This window comes from Bufo bufo, chromosome 6, assembly GCF_905171765.1.
Source record: "Bufo bufo chromosome 6, aBufBuf1.1, whole genome shotgun sequence".
In the NCBI taxonomy this organism is placed as follows: Eukaryota; Metazoa; Chordata; class Amphibia; order Anura; family Bufonidae; genus Bufo; species Bufo bufo.
In genome coordinates, this window is record NC_053394.1 from 2865669 (window position 1) to 2886723 (window position 21055).

The following is a 21055-nucleotide window of genomic DNA, read 5'->3' on the forward strand; positions in this document are numbered from 1 at the left end:
TGATGTGTAATGTACACCGATCACCGTGGAGAGGACGCCGAGATGTGTAATGTACACCGATCACAGTAGAGAGGAGGGTGTGATGTGTAATGTACACCGATCACTGTGGAGAGGACGGTGTGATGTGTAATGTACACCGATCACCGTGGAGAGGACGCCGTGATGTGTAATGTATACCGATCACCGTGGAGAGGACGGTGTGATGTGTAATGTACACCGATCACCGTGGAGAGGACGGTGTGATGTGTAATGTACACCGAACACAGTGGAGAGAACGCTGTGATGTGTAATGTACACCGATCACCATGGAGAGGACGGTGTGATGTGTAATGTACACCGAACACAGTGGAGAGGACGGTGCTAGGTGTAATGTACACCGATCACTGTGAAGAGGACGGTGCTAGGTGTAATGTACACCGATCACTGTGAAGAGGACGGTGCTAGGTGTAATGTACACTGATCACCATGGAGAGGACGCCATGATGTGTAACATTCACCGATCACCGTGGAGAGGACACAGTGATGTGTAATGTACACCGAACACAGTTGAGAGAACGCTGTGATGTGTAATGTACACTGAACACAGTGGAGAGAACGCTGTGATGTGTAATGTACACTGATCACTGTGGAGAGGATGCCGTGATGTGTAATGTACACCGATCACCGTGGAGAGGACGCCGAGATGTGTAATGTACACCGATCACAGTAGAGAGGAGGGTGTGATGTGTAATGTACACCGATCACTGTGGAGAGGACGGTGTGATGTGTAATGTACACCGATCACCGTGGAGAGGACGCCGTGATGTGTAATGTACACTGATCACTGTGGAGAGGATGCCGTGATGTGTAATGTACACCGATCACCGTGGAGAGGACGCCGAGATGTGTAATGTACACCGATCACAGTAGAGAGGAGGGTGTGATGTGTAATGTACACCGATCACTGTGGAGAGGACGGTGTGATGTGTAATGTACACCGATCACCGTGGAGAGAATGCTGTGATGTGTAATGTACACCGATCACCGTGGAGTCTGCGGTGGTCGTGGTGTCCAGTGCGGTGCTTGTGGTCCTCGGCGCAATCTAGGAAGCGTCCATTAACGGAAGCGGATCCGTTACATTGGTGGCAAGCAGTGGGATGGCTTCCCTAGTGCGAGGAGCAGCATCCTGGGAACACCAAGCAAAACTGGAATATTGGTATAGTCACGTACGGTTTGACGCTATACTGAAGAGGCGGTTGGCTATCTACGGGCCCCTCCTAACAGAGGAACTTGTACCAGAAGTGGCGGAGTATCTGCAGCAGGAAGCAGAATATCGGGCAGAGATAGCGAAGTATTCCGTCCCTGCGCCCCAGCAAAAGCGTGAGTTACAGGGGGCCGAAGGTGTCGTCCTTCCCCCCCTGCGGCAGTGTGTACCCCAGGGGGCCGAAGGTGTCGTCCTTCCCCCCCTGGCGGCAGTGTGTACCCCAGGGGGCCGAAGGTGTCGTCCTTCCTCCCCAGCGGCAGTGTGTACCCCAGGGGGCCGAAGATGTCGTCCTTCCCCCCCAGCGGCAGTGTGTACCCCAGGGGACCGAAGGTGTCGTCCTTCCCCCCCAGCGGCAGTGTGTACCCCAGGGGGCCGAAGGTGTCGTCCTTCCCCCCCAGCGGCAGTGTGTACCCCAGGGGGCCGAAGATGTCGTCCTTCCCCCCCAGCGGCAGTGTGAACCCCAGGGAACTGAAGGTGTCGTCCTTCCTCCCCAGCGGCAGTGGGTGTTACAGGGAGCTGAAGGTGCCCTCCTTCCTCCTCAGCGGCAGTGTGTACCCCAGGGGGCCGAAGGTGTCGTCCTTCCCCCCCAGTGGCAGTGTGTACCCCAGGGAGCTGAAGGTGTCGTCCTTCCTCCCCAGCGGCAGCCTGTGTTTCAGGGAGAGGAGCGCAGCACCCTCTCTCCCCAGCGGCAGCTTACCCTAACAAGGGGAGACACCAATCGCCCAGACGGCGCAGATGGGACCGTGGTCTCTGCGCCTGACCTACCGGGATGCTGGACAGCCTGTCCAGATCCCCCACTACCCTCACCAGGACAACAGGAGGAGGGGGTAAGTACAAATTCCCCTCCCCAGTTAACTCCTAACGTGGCCTCAGGGTTAACAGAGGCGATGTTAACCCCTATTGACTCCCATGTTCCTCTGGCTACTGAGCCGGACTATGGTCTCAGCACCCCAGCAGAAGAGCTGGCAGCTGGGCAGAGTGCAGTCGGCCTCTGCCCTCCCTCAAGTCCCCACAGCATGTGGCCCCATCACCACAGCAAAATACCCAGGTGCAGTAACTGTTTCTTGTGGGTGGGTCACCCTTGTACCTGTTTGTTGTGGGTGGGCTACTCGGGCATTTGGTTACTGTGGGTTGGTGGATCGACTAACGGAGGCACTGACCAACAGAAGGTCAGGTGCCTGGTTAGTCTTCCCCCCAAAGGGGAGATGTGTGACAAACTGCCATTTGCCACTGGGCATTATAGAAAACTTATGGCTAGCCTCCTGCCCTACGACTATGGCCCCGGGACATATTACCCTTCAAGAACAGAACTATGCCGCATGTCTGGACTGTTAATAGGACCGAACGCGGTCAGCGGTGTATACTAAAGATTCTGTGGAACTAAAATCGGATGCGCAAATACACGAACACCGCTGACCCTTACCTTCTTCCATACTGAACTTTCAGCTCCAGAGACTAAGTCCCGTTCGAAGATGGGACTTAGTCGTTTTCTGCATGAAATTGACCGACCGCACAGCCCAAATCTATGGAACTGTTTTGGGCAGGAAATTGTGCTTGCGGTCGGTCATAAAGGACTTCCACTTAACTTTTGATCCGCTGGAGGCATTTGTGGGATTTTTGGAAGTGTTTATGTTTGATGTATGCTGAGTTTAAATATGTAATTTTTATGGAGATAGAATGTATGGTTTTAAAGTTACAGTGTATGTTTAAAAACTGTATTTTTACTGTCTGTGATAGTTATGTTAATCCATAATTATATCCCAGACAGAAGGTAGGATTTTGTGTATTTAGGTGGTAATTCCTGCCCTGTTGTTCCCACATGTGTATTGGTGATTTCCCTTTGTCCTGAGAGATAATTGAATTGCTCTTCGGGTGTCTCCAGGGCAGAGACGAGGAAACCATGATGCATTGTGGGGACCTGCATAAATACGGGCGGGTAGCCCTCAATAAAGAGTTCAGTTCAGTTCATGTTTTTCTAACCCTTCAAAACGAAGCCTCGTCTCGTTATTGGAGGGAATTGCTGCATCACGCGGGGGATTGCTATGCTCTGCATATTCCCTGGAGGAGAGATCTTTCCCACACGGTCCTGAATGCTGGAGGTTCATTCAGGGTGGAAGGAAGACGGCGCGGCTCCAGTTAAGCTACGGCGGTTGTGGAGTCTGCGGTGGTCGTGGTGTCCAGTGCGGTGCTTGTGGTCCTCGGCGCAAGCTAGGAAGCGTCCATTAACGGAAGCGGATCCGTTACACAGTTTACACTCCTGGCAATCAGCATACAATCCAATTCCCCCTAAGAACGAGACGACACTTCGCTTGAGGGTTAAGCAGAACTGTTTAATGGGTTATTTTTCAGCCTTTTATGCTGGTCTCCTAGCAAGGGACACTCCCCCTGGGGCCCTTGTAAAAGACTGTGACAGTTTATATTTTAGCCAATCACATGCATTTACAGTATTGAACCTTCCCAGCAATTGTACATAAAATCCCCTTCCCTCTGTCTGTGACGCAAACAACAAAATACAATGAGCGTTGTCTGAGACGCAATTAACTAACACACTAGCATTGTCTGAGACGCAATTAACTAACACACTGGCATTGTCAGAGACGCAATCAACAAAATACAATTACCAAACGTAATGGGCTAACTTAATCACTCACAGACAGAAAACACACATTTTTCCCCCAAACACAGAAAACACCCCAAAACCCCACATATCCCCATAATGTATACATCCATGGATAGCTCTGATCTGGGTGAACAACATATCCAAAAATCACCCAGATCTGAGCAGGGGTTCCCGAATTCCATGGAAGTCACATTTGGCCGGCCGCAAGCATGGCTTTCCTGCCCAAAACAGTTCCACAGATTTAAGCTGTGCGGCCGGTCTGTCTTCTCCTTCAAAGTTAGTATGGGCCATAATCCTAGGGCAGGAAGCGGGCAAACAGCCCCCTCCAAAACACAGTGGCGAAGTGGCTTTCGCCACATACACCATTCACCGTGGAGAGGACGGTGTGATGTGTAATGTACACCAATCACCGTGGAGAGGGCGGTGTGATGTGTAATGTACACCGATCACCATGGAGAGGAGGGTGTGATGTGTAATGTACACCGATCACTGTGGAGATGACGCTGTGATGTGTAATGTACACCAATCACTGTGGAGATGACGCTGTGATGTGTAATGTACACCAATCACTGTGGAGAGGACGGTGTGATGTGTAATGTACACCGATCACCATGGAGAGGAGGGTGTGATGTGTAATGTACACCGATCACAGTAAAGATGATGCTGTGATGTGTAATGTACACCAATCACTGTGGAGAGGACGGTGTGATGTTTAATGTACACTGATCACCGTGGAGAGGACAGTGTGATGTGTAATGTACACCGTTCCCTGCGGAGAGGACGGTGTGATGTGTAATGTACACCGATCACAGTGGAGAGGACGGTGTGATGTGTAATGTACACCGATCACCATGGAGAGGATGCCGTGATGTGTAATGTACACCGATCACAGTGGAGAGGACGGTGTGATGTGTAATGTACACCGATCACCGTGGAGAGGATGCCGTGATGTGTAATGTACACCGATCACCATGGAGAGGACGGTGTGATGTGTAATGTACACCGATCACCATGGAGAGGACGGTGTGATGTGTAATATACACCGATCACCGTGGAGAGGACGCCGTGATGTGTAATGTACACCGATCACCGTGGAGAGGACGCCGTGATGTGTACTGTACACCGATCACCATGGAGAGGACGCCGTGATGTGTAATGTACACCGATCACAGTGGAGAGGACGGTGTGATGTGTAATGTACACCGATCACAGTGGAGAGGACGGTGTGATGTGTAATGTACACCGATCACCGTGGAGAGGATGGTGTGATGTGTAATGTACACCGATCACCATGGAGAGGATGGTGTGATGTGTAATGTACACCGATCACCGTGGAGAGGACGCCGTGATGTGTAATGTACACCGATCACCGTGGAGAGGACGGTGTGATGTGTAATGTACACCGATCACCATGGAGAAGACGGTGTGATGTGTAATATACACCGATCACCATGGAGAGGATGGTGTGATGTGTAATGTACACCGATCACAGTGGAGATGACGCTGTGATGTGTAATGTACACCGATAACAGTGGAGAGGACGGTGTGATGTGTAATGTACACCGATCACCGTGGAGAGGACGCCGTGATGTGTAATGTACACCGATCACCGTGGAGAGGACGCCGTGATGTGTAATGTACACCGATCACAGTGGAGAGGACGGTGTGATGTGTAATGTACACCGATCACAGTGGAGAGGACGGTGTGATGTGTAATGTACACCGATCACCGTGGAGAGGACGCCGTGATGTGTAATGTACACCGATCACCATGGAGAGGACGCCGTGATGTGTAATGTACACCGATCACAGTGGAGAGGACGGTGTGATGTGTAATGTACACCGATCACAGTGGAGAGGACGGTGTGATGTGTAATGTACACCGATCACCGTGGAGAGGATGGTGTGATGTGTAATGTACACCGATCACCATGGAGAGGACGGTGTGATGTGTAATGTACACCGATCACCGTGGAGAGGACGCCGTGATGTGTAATGTACACCGATCACCGTGGAGAGGACGGTGTGATGTGTAATGTACACCGATCACCATGGAGAGGACGGTGTGATGTGTAATATACACCGATCACCATGGAGAGGATGGTGTGATGTGTAATGTACACCGATCACAGTGGAGATGACGCTGTGATGTGTAATGTACACCGATCACTGTGGAGAGGAGGGTGTGATGTGTAATGTACACCGATCACCGTGGAGAGGACGCCGTGATGTGTAATGTACACCGATCACCGTGGAGAGGACGCCGTGATGTGTAATGTACACCGATCACAGTGGAGAGGACGGTGTGATGTGTAATGTACACCGATCACAGTGGAGAGGACGGTGTGATGTGTAATGTACACCGATCACCATGGAGAGGATGGTGTGATGTGTAATGTACACCGATCACAGTGGAGATGACGCTGTGATGTGTAATGTACACCGATCACAGTGGAGAGGACGGTGTGATGTGTAATGTACACCGATCACCGTGGAGAGGACGCCGTGATGTGTAATGTACACCGATCACAGTGGAGAGGACGGTGTGATGTGTAATGTACACCGATCACAGTGGAGAGGACGGTGTGATGTGTAATGTACACCGATCACCGTGGAGAGGATGGTGTGATGTGTAATGTACACCGATCACCATGGAGAGGACGGTGTGATGTGTAATGTACACCGATCACCGTGGAGAGGACGGTGTGATGTGTAATGTACACCGATCACCGTGGAGAGGACGGTGTGATGTGTAATGTACACCGATCACCATGGAGAGGACGGTGTGATGTGTAATATACACCGATCACCATGGAGAGGATGGTGTGATGTGTAATGTACACCGATCACAGTGGAGATGACGCTGTGATGTGTAATGTACACCGATCACAGTGGAGAGGACGGTGTGATGTGTAATGTACACCGATCACCGTGGAGAGGACGCCGTGATGTGTAATGTACACGATCACCGTGGAGAGGACGCCGTGATGTGTAATGTACACCGATCACAGTGGAGAGGACGGTGTGATGTGTAATGTACACCGATCACAGTGGAGAGGACGGTGTGATGTGTAATGTACACCGATCACCGTGGAGAGGACGCCGTGATGTGTAATGTACACCGATCACCGTGGAGAGGACGGTGTGATGTGTAATGTACACCGATCACCATGGAGAGGACGGTGTGATGTGTAATATACACCGATCACCATGGAGAGGATGGTGTGATGTGTAATGTACACCGATCACAGTGGAGATGACGCTGTGATGTGTAATGTACACCGATCACTGTGGAGAGGAGGGTGTGATGTGTAATGTACACCGATCACCGTGGAGAGGACGCCGTGATGTGTAATGTACACCGATCACCGTGGAGAGGACGCCGTGATGTGTAATGTACACCGATCACAGTGGAGAGGACGGTGTGATGTGTAATGTACACCGATCACAGTGGAGAGGACGGTGTGATGTGTAATGTACACCGATCACCATGGAGAGGATGGTGTGATGTGTAATGTACACCGATCACAGTGGAGATGACGCTGTGATGTGTAATGTACACCGATCACAGTGGAGAGGACGGTGTGATGTGTAATGTACACCGATCACCGTGGAGAGGACGCCGTGATGTGTAATGTACACCGATCACAGTGGAGAGGACGGTGTGATGTGTAATGTACACCGATCACAGTGGAGAGGACGGTGTGATGTGTAATGTACACCGATCACCGTGGAGAGGATGGTGTGATGTGTAATGTACACCGATCACCATGGAGAGGACGGTGTGATGTGTAATGTACACCGATCACCGTGGAGAGGACGCCGTGATGTGTAATGTACACCGATCACCGTGGAGAGGACGGTGTGATGTGTAATGTACACCGATCACCGTGGAGAGGACGGTGTGATGTGTAATGTACACCGATCACCATGGAGAGGACGCCGTGATGTGTAATGTACACCGATCACAGTGGAGAGGACGGTGTGATGTGTAATGTACACCGATCACAGTGGAGAGGACGCCGTGATGTGTAATGTACACCGATCACCGTGGAGAGGACGGTGTGATGTGTAATGTACACCGATCACCATGGAGAGGACGCCGTGATGTGTAATGTACACCGATCACAGTGGAGAGGACGGTGTGATGTGTAATGTACACTGATCACAGTGGAGAGGACACCGTGATGTGTAATGTACACCGATCACCGTGGAGAGGACGGTGTGATGTGTAATGTACACCGATCACCATGGAGAGGACGGTGTGATGTGTAATATACACCGATCACCATGGAGAGGATGGTGTGATGTGTAATGTACACCGATCACAGTGGAGATGACGCTGTGATGTGTAATGTACACCGATCACAGTGGAGAGGACGGTGTGATGTGTAATGTACACCGATCACCGTGGAGAGGACGCCGTGATGTGTAATGTACACCGATCACCGTGGAGAGGACGGTGTGATGTGTAATGTACACCGATCACCATGGAGAGGACGGTGTGATGTGTAATGTACACCGATCACCGTGGAGAGGACGGTGTGATGTGTAATGTACACCGATCACCGTGGAGAGGATGGTGTGATGTGTAATGTACACCGATCACAGTGGAGAGGACGGTGTGATGTGTAATGTACACCGATCACCGTGGAGAGGACGCCGTGATGTGTAATGTACACCGATCACCATGGAGAGGACGCCGTGATGTGTAATGTACACCGATCACAGTGGAGAGGACGGTGTGATGTGTAATGTACACCGATCACAGTGGAGAGGACACCGTGATGTGTAATGTACACCGATCACCATGGAGAGGACGGTGTGATGTGTAATGTACACCGATCACCGTGGAGAGGACACTGTGATGTGTAATGTACACTGATCACCGTGGAGAGGACGCCGTGATGTGTAATGTACACCGATCACCGTGGAGAGGACGGTGTGATGTGTAATGTACACCGATCACCATGGAGAGGACGGTGTGATGTGTAATATACACCGATCACCATGGAGAGGATGGTGTGATGTGTAATGTACACCGATCACAGTGGAGATGACGCTGTGATGTGTAATGTACACCGATCACTGTGGAGAGGAGGGTGTGATGTGTAATGTACACCGATCACCGTGGAGAGGACGACGTGATGTGTAATGTACACCGATCACCGTGGAGAGGACGCCGTGATGTGTAATATACACCGATCACAGTGGAGAGGACGGTGTGATGTGTAATGTACACTGATCCCTGCGGAGATGACGCTGTGATGTGTAATGTACACCGATCACCGTGGAGAGGACACTGTGATGTGTAATGTACACTGATCACTGTGGAGAGGACACTGTGATGTGTAATGTACACTGATCCCTGCTAGAGGATATGCTTGATATGCACATGCACGCATGTGCAGACCGGAAGGACGGATACAGCACTGCGGTATTTTGAATGCCGCATCCGGCACTAATACATTTCTAATTGCATTCTGGCAAGTGCTCAGTTTTTTTGGCCGGAGATAAAACGGTAGCACGCGGCGGTATTATCTCCTCCCTGAACAGTCATAAAGACTGAAGTGAAGACGTCCTGATGCTTCCTGAGCGGATCGCTCTCCATTCAGAATCCAGGGGGATGAAACTGATCGGTTCTTTCCCGGTATTGAGCCCCTAGGACGGAACTCGGTGCCGGAAAAGAAAACCGCTAGTGTGAAAGTAGCCTTACAATTATCATTATCACTGCTTCTACTAATATTGTTGTTACTATTATTACTACTGTTACTACTATTAGCATTATTACTACTACTACCAGTACTGACAATCTCCTAATAATCATCTCAGAGTATTAGAGGGACCTCCGCGTCCTCCAGCAGTCGCTCCCCCGCTCGCTGCTCCCCTGGTACTCACCCACCACAGTGAGCAGCATGTTATCCAGTAGGAGGGCGATGAAGACGATGAGGAGGATGAGCTTCCTGGACTGCCGGCCCTCCCGGAGCCACCGCAGGAGGCCGATCTCTGTCAGGGACATGGCGAGGACCAGGCTCTGGTCTGTAAGGAGAGGACAGCGCATAAAGGGTTAATCCCGCCGTAACACTACGTTCACACCTCACTGCTTTCAATAGGAAAACCTAGCTGTACAATCTGATTTATCAAATCCCAGCTGTACAATCTGATCCAGACAGTCCTAGCTGTACAATCTGATCCAGACAGTCCTAGCTGTACAATCTGATCTATACAGTCCGGGCTGTACAATCTGATCTATACAGTCCGGGCTGTACAATCTGATCCACACAGACCTGGCTGTACAATCTGATCTATACAGTCCGGGCTGTACAATCTGATCCACACAGACCTGGCTGTACAATCTGATCTATACAGTCCAGGCTGTACAATCTGATCCACACAGTCCTAGCTGTACAATCTGATCCACACAGACCTGGCTGTAAGATCTGATCTATACAGTCCGGGCTGTACAATCTGATCCACACAGACCTGGCTGTACAATCTGATCTATACAATCCTAGCTGTACAATCTGATCATACAGTCCGAGCTGTACAATCTGATTCACACAGTCCTAGCCGTACAATCTGATCTATACAATCCTAGCCGTACAATCTGATCCATACAGTCTGAGCTGTACAATCTGATCCATACAATCCTAGCTGTACAATCTGATCCATACAGTCTGAGCTGTACAATCTGATCCATACAGTCCGAGCTGTACAATCTGATCCACACAGTCCGAGCTGTACAATCTGATCCATACAATCCTAGCCGTACAATCTGATCTACACAATCCGAGCTGTACAATCTGATCCACACAGTCCGGGCTGTACAATCTGATCCACACAGTCCTGGCTGTACAATCTGATCTATACAGTTCTAGCTGTACAATCTGATCTATACAATCCTAGCTGTACAATCTGATCTATACAGTCCGAGCTGTACAATCTGATCTATACAATCCTAGCTGTATAATCTGATCCATACAGTCCGAGCGGTACAATCTGATCTATACAATCCTAGCTGTACAATCTGATCCACACGATTCTAGCTGTACAATCTGATCCAGACAGTCCTGGCTGTACAATCTGATCCACACAGTCCTAGCTGTACAATCTGATCTATACAATCCTAGCTGTACAATCTGATCCAGACAGTCCTAGCTGTACAATCTGATCTAAACAATCCTAGCTGTACAATCTGAGCCATACAGTCTGAGCTGTACAATCTGAACTATACAATCCGAGCTGTACAATCTGATCTATACAATCCTAGCTGTACAATCTGATCCACACAGTCCTAGCTGTACAATCTGATCTATGCAATCCTAGCTGTACAATCTGATCCATATGTGCCCACCGTCTAGTATATGTCTCCCTCTGTACGTGCCCACCGTCTAGTATATGTCTCCCTCTGTATGTGCCCACCATCTAGTATATGTCTCCCTCTGTATGTGCCCACCGTCTGGTATATGTCTCCCTCTGTATGTGCCCACCGTCTGGTATATATCACCTCTGTACGTGCCCACCGTCTGGCATATGTCACTCTCTGTATGTGCCCACTGTCTGGTATATGTCACTCTCTGTATGTGCCCACCGTCTGGTATATGTCTCCCTCTGTATGTGCCCACTGTCTGGTATATGTCTCCCTCTGTATGTGCCCACCGTCTGGTATATATCACCTCTGTACGTGCCCACCGTCTGGTATATGTCACTCTCTGTATGTACCCACCGTCTGGTATATGTCACTCTCTGTATGTGCCCACTGTCTGGTATATGTCACTCTCTGTATGTGCCCACCGTCTGGTATATGTCTCCCTCTGTATGTGCCCACCGTCTGGTATATGTCTCCCTCTGTATGTGCCCACCGTCTGGTATATATCACCTCTGTACGTGCCCACCGTCTGGTATATGTCACTCTCTGTATGTACCCACCGTCTGGTATATGTCACTCTCTGTATGTGCCCACTGTCTGGTATATGTCACTCTCTGTATGTGCCCACCGTCTGGTATATGTCTCCCTCTGTATGTGCCCACCGTCTGGTATATGTCTCCCTCTGTATGTGCCCACCGTCTGGTATATGTCTCCCTCTGTATGTGCCCACCGTCTGGTATATATCACCTCTGTACGTGCCCACCGTCTGGTATATGTCTCCCTCTGTATGTGCCCACTGTCTGGTATATGTCTCCCTCTGTATGTGCCCACTGTCTGGTATATGTCTCCCTCTGTATGTGCCCACCGTCTGGTATATATCACCTCTGTACGTGCCCACCGTCTGGTATATGTCACTCTCTGTATGTACCCACCGTCTGGTATATGTCACTCTCTGTATGTACCCACCGTCTGGTATATGTCTCCCTCTGTACGTGCCCACCGTCTGGTATATGTCTCCCTCTGTATGTGCCCACTGTCTGGTATATGTCTCCCTCTGTATGTGCCCACCGTCTGGTATATATCACCTCTGTACGTGCCCACCGTCTGGTATATGTCACTCTCTGTATGTACCCACCGTCTGGTATATGTCACTCTCTGTATGTGCCCACTGTCTGGTATATGTCTCCCTCTGTATGTGCCCACCGTCTGGTATATGTCTCCCTCTGTATGTGCCCACCGTCTGGTATATATCACCTCTGTACGTGCCCACCGTCTGGTATATGTCACTCTCTGTATGTACCCACCGTCTGGTATATGTCACTCTCTGTATGTGCCCACCATCTGGTATATGTCTCCCTCTGTATGTGCCCACCGTCTAGTATATGTCTCCCTCTGTACGTGCCCACTGTCTGGTATATGTTACTCTCTGTACGTGCCCACCATCTAGTATATGTCTCCCTCTGTATGTGCCCACCGTCTGGTATATGTCTCCCTCTGTATGTGCCCACCATCTGGTATATGTCTCCCTCTGTACGTGCCCACCATCTGGTATTTATCACCTCTGTACGTGCCCACCGTCTGGTATATATCTCCCTCTGTATGTGCCCACCGTCTGGTTTATGTCTCCCTCTGTATGTGCCCACCGTCTAGTATATGTCACTCTCTGTATGTGCCCACCGTCTGGTATATGTCTCCCTCTGTATGTGCCCACCATCTGGTATATATCACCTCTGTACGTGCCCACCGTCTGGTATATGTCTCCCTCTGTATGTTCCCACCGTCTGGTATATGTCACTCTCTGTATGTGCCCACTGTCTGGTATATATCTCCCTCTGTATGTGCCCACTGTCTGGTATATGTCACTCTCTGTATGTGCCCACTGTCTGGTATATGTCACTCTCTGTATGTGCCCACTGTCTGGTATATATCTCCCTCTGTATGTGCCCACCGTCTGGTATATGTCTCCCTCTGTATGTGCCCACCATCTGGTATATATCACCTCTGTACGTGCCCACCGTCTGGTATATGTCTCCCTCTGTATGTGCCCACCGTCTGGTATATGTCTCCCTCTGTATGTGCCCACCGTCTGGTATATATCACCTCTGTACGTGCCCACCGTCTGGTATATGTTACTCTCTGTATGTGCCCACCGTCTGGTATATGTCTCCCTCTGTATGTGCCCACCGTCTAGTATATGTCTCCCTCTGTATGTGCCCACCGTCTGGTATATGTCACTCTCTGTATGTGCCCACCGTCTGGTATATGTCTCCCTCTGTATGTGCCCACCATCTAGTATATGTCTCCCTCTGTATGTGCCCACCGTCTGGTATATGTCTCCCTCTGTATGTGCCCACCATCTGGTATATGTCTCCCTCTGTACGTGCCCACCGTCTGGTATATGTTACTCTCTGTATGTGCCCACCGTCTGGTATATGTCTCCCTCTGTATGTGCCCACCGTCTAGTATATGTCTCCCTCTGTATGTGCCCACCGTCTGGTATATGTCACTCTCTGTATGTGCCCACCGTCTGGTATATGTCTCCCTCTGTATGTGCCCACCATCTAGTATATGTCTCCCTCTGTATGTGCCCACCGTCTGGTATATGTCTCCCTCTGTATGTGCCCACCATCTGGTATATGTCTCCCTCTGTACGTGCCCACCGTCTGGTATATGTCTCCCTCTGTATGTGCCCACCATCTGGTATATATCACCTCTGTACGTGCCCACCGTCTGGTATATATCACCTCTGTACGTGCCCACCGTCTGGTATATGTCTCCCTCTGTACGTGCCCACCGTCTGGTATATGTCACTCTCTGTATGTGCCCACCGTCTGGTATATGTCTCCCTCTGTATGTGCCCACCGTCTGGTATATGTCACTCTTTGTACGTGCCCACCGTCTGGTATATGTCTCCCTCTGTATGTGCCCACCGTCTGGTATATGTCTCCCTCTGTACGTGCCCACTGTCTGGTATATGTCGCCCTCTGTACGTGCCCACTGTCTGGTATATGTCGCCCTCTGTATGTGCCCACTGTCTGGTATATGTCACTCTCTGTATGTGCCCACCGTCTGGTATATGTCTCCCTCTGTATGTGCCCACCGTCTGGTATATGTCTCCCTCTGTATGTGCCCACCGTCTGGTATATATCACCTCTGTACGTGCCCACCGTCTGGTATATGTCACTCTCTGTATGTACCCACCGTCTGGTATATGTCACTCTCTGTATGTGCCCACTGTCTGGTATATGTCACTCTCTGTATGTGCCCACCGTCTGGTATATGTCTCCCTCTGTATGTGCCCACCGTCTGGTATATGTCTCCCTCTGTATGTGCCCACCGTCTGGTATATATCACCTCTGTACGTGCCCACCGTCTGGTATATGTCTCCCTCTGTATGTGCCCACTGTCTGGTATATGTCTCCCTCTGTATGTGCCCACCGTCTGGTATATGTCTCCCTCTGTATGTGCCCACCGTCTGGTATATGTCACTCTCTGTATGTGCCCACTGTCTGGTATATGTCTCCCTCTGTATGTGCCCACCGTCTGGTATATGTCTCCCTCTGTATGTGCCCACCGTCTGGTATATATCACCTCTGTACGTGCCCACCGTCTGGTATATGTCACTCTCTGTATGTACCCACCGTCTGGTATATGTCACTCTCTGTATGTGCCCACCATCTGGTATATGTCTCCCTCTGTATGTGCCCACCGTCTAGTATATGTCTCCCTCTGTACGTGCCCACTGTCTGGTATATGTTACTCTCTGTACGTGCCCACCATCTAGTATATGTCTCCCTCTGTATGTGCCCACCGTCTGGTATATGTCTCCCTCTGTATGTGCCCACCATCTGGTATATGTCTCCCTCTGTACGTGCCCACCATCTGGTATTTATCACCTCTGTACGTGCCCACCGTCTGGTATATATCTCCCTCTGTATGTGCCCACCGTCTGGTATATGTCTCCCTCTGTATGTGCCCACCGTCTAGTATATGTCTCCCTCTGTATGTTCCCACCGTCTGGTATATGTCACTCTCTGTATGTGCCCACCGTCTGGTATATGTCTCCCTCTGTATGTGCCCACCATCTGGTATATATCACCTCTGTACGTGCCCACCGTCTGGTATATGTCTCCCTCTGTATGTGCCCACCGTCTGGTATATGTCTCCCTCTGTATGTGCCCACCGTCTAGTATATGTCTCCCTCTGTATGTGCCCACCGTCTGGTATATGTCACTCTCTGTATGTGCCCACCGTCTGGTATATGTCTCCCTCTGTATGTGCCCACCATCTGGTATATGTCTCCCTCTGTACGTGCCCACCGTCTGGTATATGTCTCCCTCTGTATGTGCCCACCATCTGGTATATATCACCTCTGTACGTGCCCACCGTCTGGTATATGTCTCCCTCTGTATGTACCCACCATCTGGTATATATCACCTCTGTACGTGCCCACCGTCTGGTATATATCACCTCTGTACGTGCCCACCGTCTGGTATATGTCTCCCTCTGTACGTGCCCACCGTCTGGTATATGTCTCCCTCTGTATGTGCCCACCGTCTGGTATATGTCACTCTTTGTACGTGCCCACCGTCTGGTATATGTCTCCCTCTGTATGTGCCCACTGTCTGGTATATGTCGCCCTCTGTACGTGCCCACTGTCTGGTATATGTCGCCCTCTGTATGTGCCCACTGTCTGGTATATGTTACTCTCTGTATGTGCCCACTGTCTGGTATATGTCACTCTCTGTACGTGTCACCCATCTGGTATATTTCGCCCTCTGTACGTGCCCACTGTCTGGTATATTTCGCCCTCTGTACGTGCCCACTGTCTGGTATATGTCGCCCTCTGTACGTGCCCACTGTCTGGTATATGTCGCCCTCTGTATGTACCCACTGTCTGGTATATGTTGCCCTCTGTATGTACCCACTGTCTGGTATATGTCACTCTCTGTATGTGCCCACTGTCTGGTATATATCTCCCTCTGTATGTGCCCACTGTCTGGTATATGTCACTCTCTGTATGTGCCCACTGTCTGGTATATGTCACTCTCTGTATGTGCCCACTGTCTGGTATATATCTCCCTCTGTATGTGCCCACCGTCTGGTATATGTCTCCCTCTGTATGTGCCCACCGTCTGGTATATGTCTCCCTCTGTATGTGCCCACCGTCTGGTATATGTCACTCTCTGTATGTGCCCACTGTCTGGTATATATCTCCCTCTGTATGTGCCCACTGTCTGGTATATGTCACTCTCTGTATGTGCCCACTGTCTGGTATATGTCACTCTCTGTATGTGCCCACTGTCTGGTATATATCTCCCTCTGTATGTGCCCACCGTCTGGTATATGTCACTCTCTGTATGTGCCCACCGTCTGGTATATATCTCCCTCTGTATGTGCCCACCGTCTGGTATATGTCTCCCTCTGTATGTGCCCACCGTCTGGTATATGTCTCCCTCTGTACGTGCTCTCTCCCTGGGATATGCCCCGTCTGTATATGCCGCCTCCTGTACATGCCCACTACCTGGCATATCTCATCTCCTGTACACGCCCACTTCCTTATATATGCCGCCTCCTGTATGTGCCCACTCTATATGGTATATGTCTCACATAGCATGTGTCCTCTCTCTCAGGTATATGCCGCTCTCTGTACGCACTCACTCCCTGAAATATGCCACCCCCTGTGCATGCCCATTCCATAGTCAGACGCCTGCTGTATGTGCCACCTCCATTGTATATGCCATCTCCTGTATGTGCCCATTCACTGGTATATGCCGCCTACTGTACATGTCCACTCCCTAGAATATGCTGTCCCCTATATGTCCCTATTCCTTGAATTATCCCACACCCTGTACATGCCCTCTCCCACATGCCACCTCATATATGTGCCCACTCCCTGGTATATACCGCCTGCAGAATGTGCCCATTACCTAGCGTATGCCAACTCCTGTATGCACCCAATTCTCTGTAAATGCCGCCACCTATATGTACCCCCTCTATATGGTATATACCCCTCTCTCTGATATATGCCTTTCTCTCTCTCTCTCCCTCTCTCTCTCTGGTATATACCCCTCTCTCTGATATATGCCTTTCTCTCTCTCTCTCTCTGGTATATACCCCCCTCTCTCTCTCTCCCCCCCTCTCTCTCTCTCTCTCTCTCTCTGGTATATACCCCCCTCTCTCTCTCTCTCTGGTATATACCCCTCTCTCTGATATATGCCTTTCTCTCTCTCTCTCTCTCTCTCTCTCTCTGGTATATACCCCTCTCTCTCTCCCTCACTCTCTGGTATATACCCCACTCTCTCTCTCTCTCTCTCTGGTATATACCCCACTCTCTCTCTCTCTCTCTGGTATATACCCCTCTCTCTCTCTCTCTGGTATATACCCCTCTCTCCCTCACTCTCTGGTATATACCCCACTCTCTCTCTCTCTCTCTCTCTCTGGTATATACCCCACTCTCTCTCTCTCTCTCTCTCTGGTATATACCCCTCTCTCTCTGGTATATACCCCTCTCTCTCTCTCTCTGGTATATACCCCTCTCTCTCTCTCTCTCTGGTATATACCCCTCTCTCTCTCTCTCTCTGGTATATACTCCTCTCTCTCTCTCTCTCTCTGGTATATACCCCTCTCTCTCTCTCTCTGGTATATACTCCTCTCTCTCTCTCTCTCTCGCTCTGGTATATACCCCTCTCTCCCTCACTCTCTGGTATATACCCCACTCTCTCTCTCTCTCTCTCTCTGGTATATACCCCCCTCTCTCTCTCTGGTATATACCCCCCTCTCTCTCTCTGGTATATACCCCACTCTCTCTCTCTCTCTCTCTCTGGTATATACCCCTCTCTCTCTCTGGTATATACCCCTCTCTCTCTCTCTCTTTGGTATATACCCCCCTCTCTCTCTCTGGTATATACCCCTCTCTCTCTCTCTCTCTCTGGTATATACCCCCCTCTCTCTCTCTCTGGTATATACCCCACTCTCTCTCTCTCTGGTATATACCCCACTCTCTCTCTCTCTGGTATATACCCCTCTCTCTCTCTCTCTGGTATATACCTCTCTCTCTCTCTCTCTCTCTCTGGTATATACCCCTCTCTCTCTCTGGTATATACCCCCCTCTCTCTCTCTCTGGTATATACCCCTCTCTCTCTCTCTGGTATATACCCCTCTCTCTCTCTCTCTCTCTCTGGTATATACCCCCTCTCTCTCTCTGGTATATACCCCCCTCTCTCTCTGGTATATACCCCTCTCTCTCTCTCTCTCTGGTATATACCCCTCTCTCTCTCTCTCTCTCTCTCTCTCTCTCTCTCTCTCTGGTATATACCCCTCTCTCTCTCTCTCTCTCTGGTATATACCCCCTCTCTCTCTCTCTGGTATATACCACCCTCTCTCTCTCTCTCTGGTATATACCCCCCTCTCTCTCTCTGGTATATACCCCTCTCTCTCTCTCTGGTATATACCCCCCTCTCTCTCTCTCTCTGGTATATACCCCCCTCTCTCTCTGGTATATACCCCTCTCTCTCTCTCTGGTATATACCCCTCTCTCTCTCTCTCTGGTATATACCCCCCTCTCTCTCTCTGGTATATACCCCACTCTCTCTCTCTCTCTCTCTGGTATATACCCCACTCTCTCTCTCTCTGGTATATACCCCTCTCTCTCTCTCTCTCTCTCTCTCTGGTATATACCCCTCTCTCTCTCTCTCTCTCTGGTATATACCCCACTCTCTCTCTCTCTCTCTGGTATATACCCCCCTCTCTCTCTCTGGTATATACCCCTCTCTCTCTCTCTCTGGTATATACCCCCCCTCTCTCTCTCTCTGGTATATACCCCCCCTCTCTCTCTCTCTCTGGTATATACCCCCCCCTCTCTCTCTCTCTCTGGTATATACCCCTCTCTCTCTGGTATATACCCCCCTCTCTCTCTCTCTCTCTGGTATATACCCCACTCTCTCTCTCTCTCTCTGGTATATACCCCCCTCTCTCTCTCTCTAGTATATACCCCACTCTCTCTCTCTCTCTGGTATATACCCCACTCTCTCTCTCTCTCTCTCTCTGGTATATACCCCCCTCTCTCTCTCTGGTATATACCCCTCTCTCTCTCTCTCTCTCTGGTATATACCCCTCTCTCTCTCTCTCTCTCTCTCTGGTATATACCCCTCTCTCTCTCTCTCTCTCTCTCTCTCTCTCTCTCTGGTATATACCCCCCTCTCTCTCTCTCTGGTATATACCTCTCTCTCTCTCTCTGGTATATACCCCTCTCTCTCTCTCTCTCTCTCTGGTATATACCCCCCTCTCTCTCTCTCTCTCTCGCTCTGGTATATACCCCTCTCTCTCTCTCTCTGGTATATACCCCTCTCTCCCTCACTCTCTGGTATATACCCCTCTCTCTCTGGTATATACCCCTCTCTCTCTCTCTCTCTCGCTCTGGTATATACCCCACTCTCTCTCTCTCTCTCTCTCTCTCTGGTATATACCCCTCTCTCTCTCTCTCTCGCTCTGGTATATACCCCACTCTCTCTCTCTCTCTCTCTCTGGTATATACCCCCCTCTCTCCCTCACTCTCTGGTATATACCCCTCTCTCTCTCTCTCTCTCTGGTATATACCCCTCTCTCTCTCGCTCTGGTATATACCCCACTCTCTCTCTCTCTCTCTCTCTCTCTCTGGTATATACCCCTCTCTCTCTCTCTCTCTCTGGTATATACCCCTCTCTCCCTCACTCTCTGGTATATACCCCTCTCTCTCTCTGGTATATACCCCTCTCTCTCTCTCTCTCTGGTATATACCCCCCCCTCTCTCTCTCTCTCTCTCTCTCTCTGGTATATACCCCTCTCTCTCTCTCTCTGGTATATACCCCCCTCTCTCTCTCTCTCTCTGATATATACCCCTCTCTCTCTCTCTCTCTCTCTCTCTCTCTCACTCTCTCTGGTATATACCCCTCTCTCTCTGGTATATACCCCCCTCTCTCTCTCTCTGGTATATACCCCTCTCTCTCTGGTATATACCCCTCTCTCACTCTCTCTCTGGTATATACCCCTCTCTCTCTCTCTCTCTCTGGTATATACCCCTCTCTCTCTCTCTCTGGTATATACCCCTCTCTCTCTCTCTGGTATATACCCCTCTCTCACTCTCTCTCTGGTATATACCATCTCTCTCTCTCTCTCTCTGGTATATACCCCCCCCTCTCTCTCTCTCTGGTATATACCCCTCTCTCTCTCTCTCTGGTATATACCCCTCTCTCTCTCTCTCTGGTATATACCCCTCTCTCTCTCTCTGGTATATACCCCTCTCTCTCTCGCTCTGGTATATACCCCACTCTCTCTCTCTCTCTGGTATATACCCCTCTCTCTCTCTCTCTCTGGTATATACCCCTCTCTCCCTCACTCTCTGGTATATACCCCTCTCTCCCTCACTCTCTGGTATATACCCCTCTCTCTCTCTGGTATATACCCCTCTCTCTCTCTCTCTCTCTCTGGTATATACCCCTCTCTCTCTCTCTGGTATATACCCCCCCCCCTCTCTCTCTCTCTCTCTCTCTCTCTCTCTGGTATATACCCCTCTCTCTCTCTCTCTCTCTCTCTCACTCTCTCTGGTATATACCCCTCTCTCTCTGGTATATACCCCCCTCTCTCTCTCTCTGGTATATACCCCTCTCTCTCTGGTATATACCCCTCTCTCACTCTCTCTCTGGTATATACCCCTCTCTCTCTCTCTCTCTCTCTCTCTCTCTCTCTCTCTGGTATATACCCCTCTCTCTCTCTCTCTGGTATATACCCCTCTCTCTCTCTCTCTGGTATATACCCCTCTCTCTCTCTCTGGTATATACCCCTC

General features: G+C 50.2%; 1 protein-coding gene across 1 annotated transcript in view; it reads right to left on the bottom strand.

Moving 5' to 3' along the window:
• SLC18A2 (solute carrier family 18 member A2) overlaps window positions 1-21055 on the bottom strand; it is a 118135-nt gene that overhangs the window by 96651 nt on the left and 429 nt on the right. Inside the window, exon 2 of the mRNA XM_040437713.1 lies at window positions 9762-9902. Coding sequence (XP_040293647.1) covers window positions 9762-9882 — 121 coding nt within the window. The 5' untranslated portion in view covers window positions 9883-9902. The remainder of the gene's footprint in view (window positions 1-9761; window positions 9903-21055) is intronic.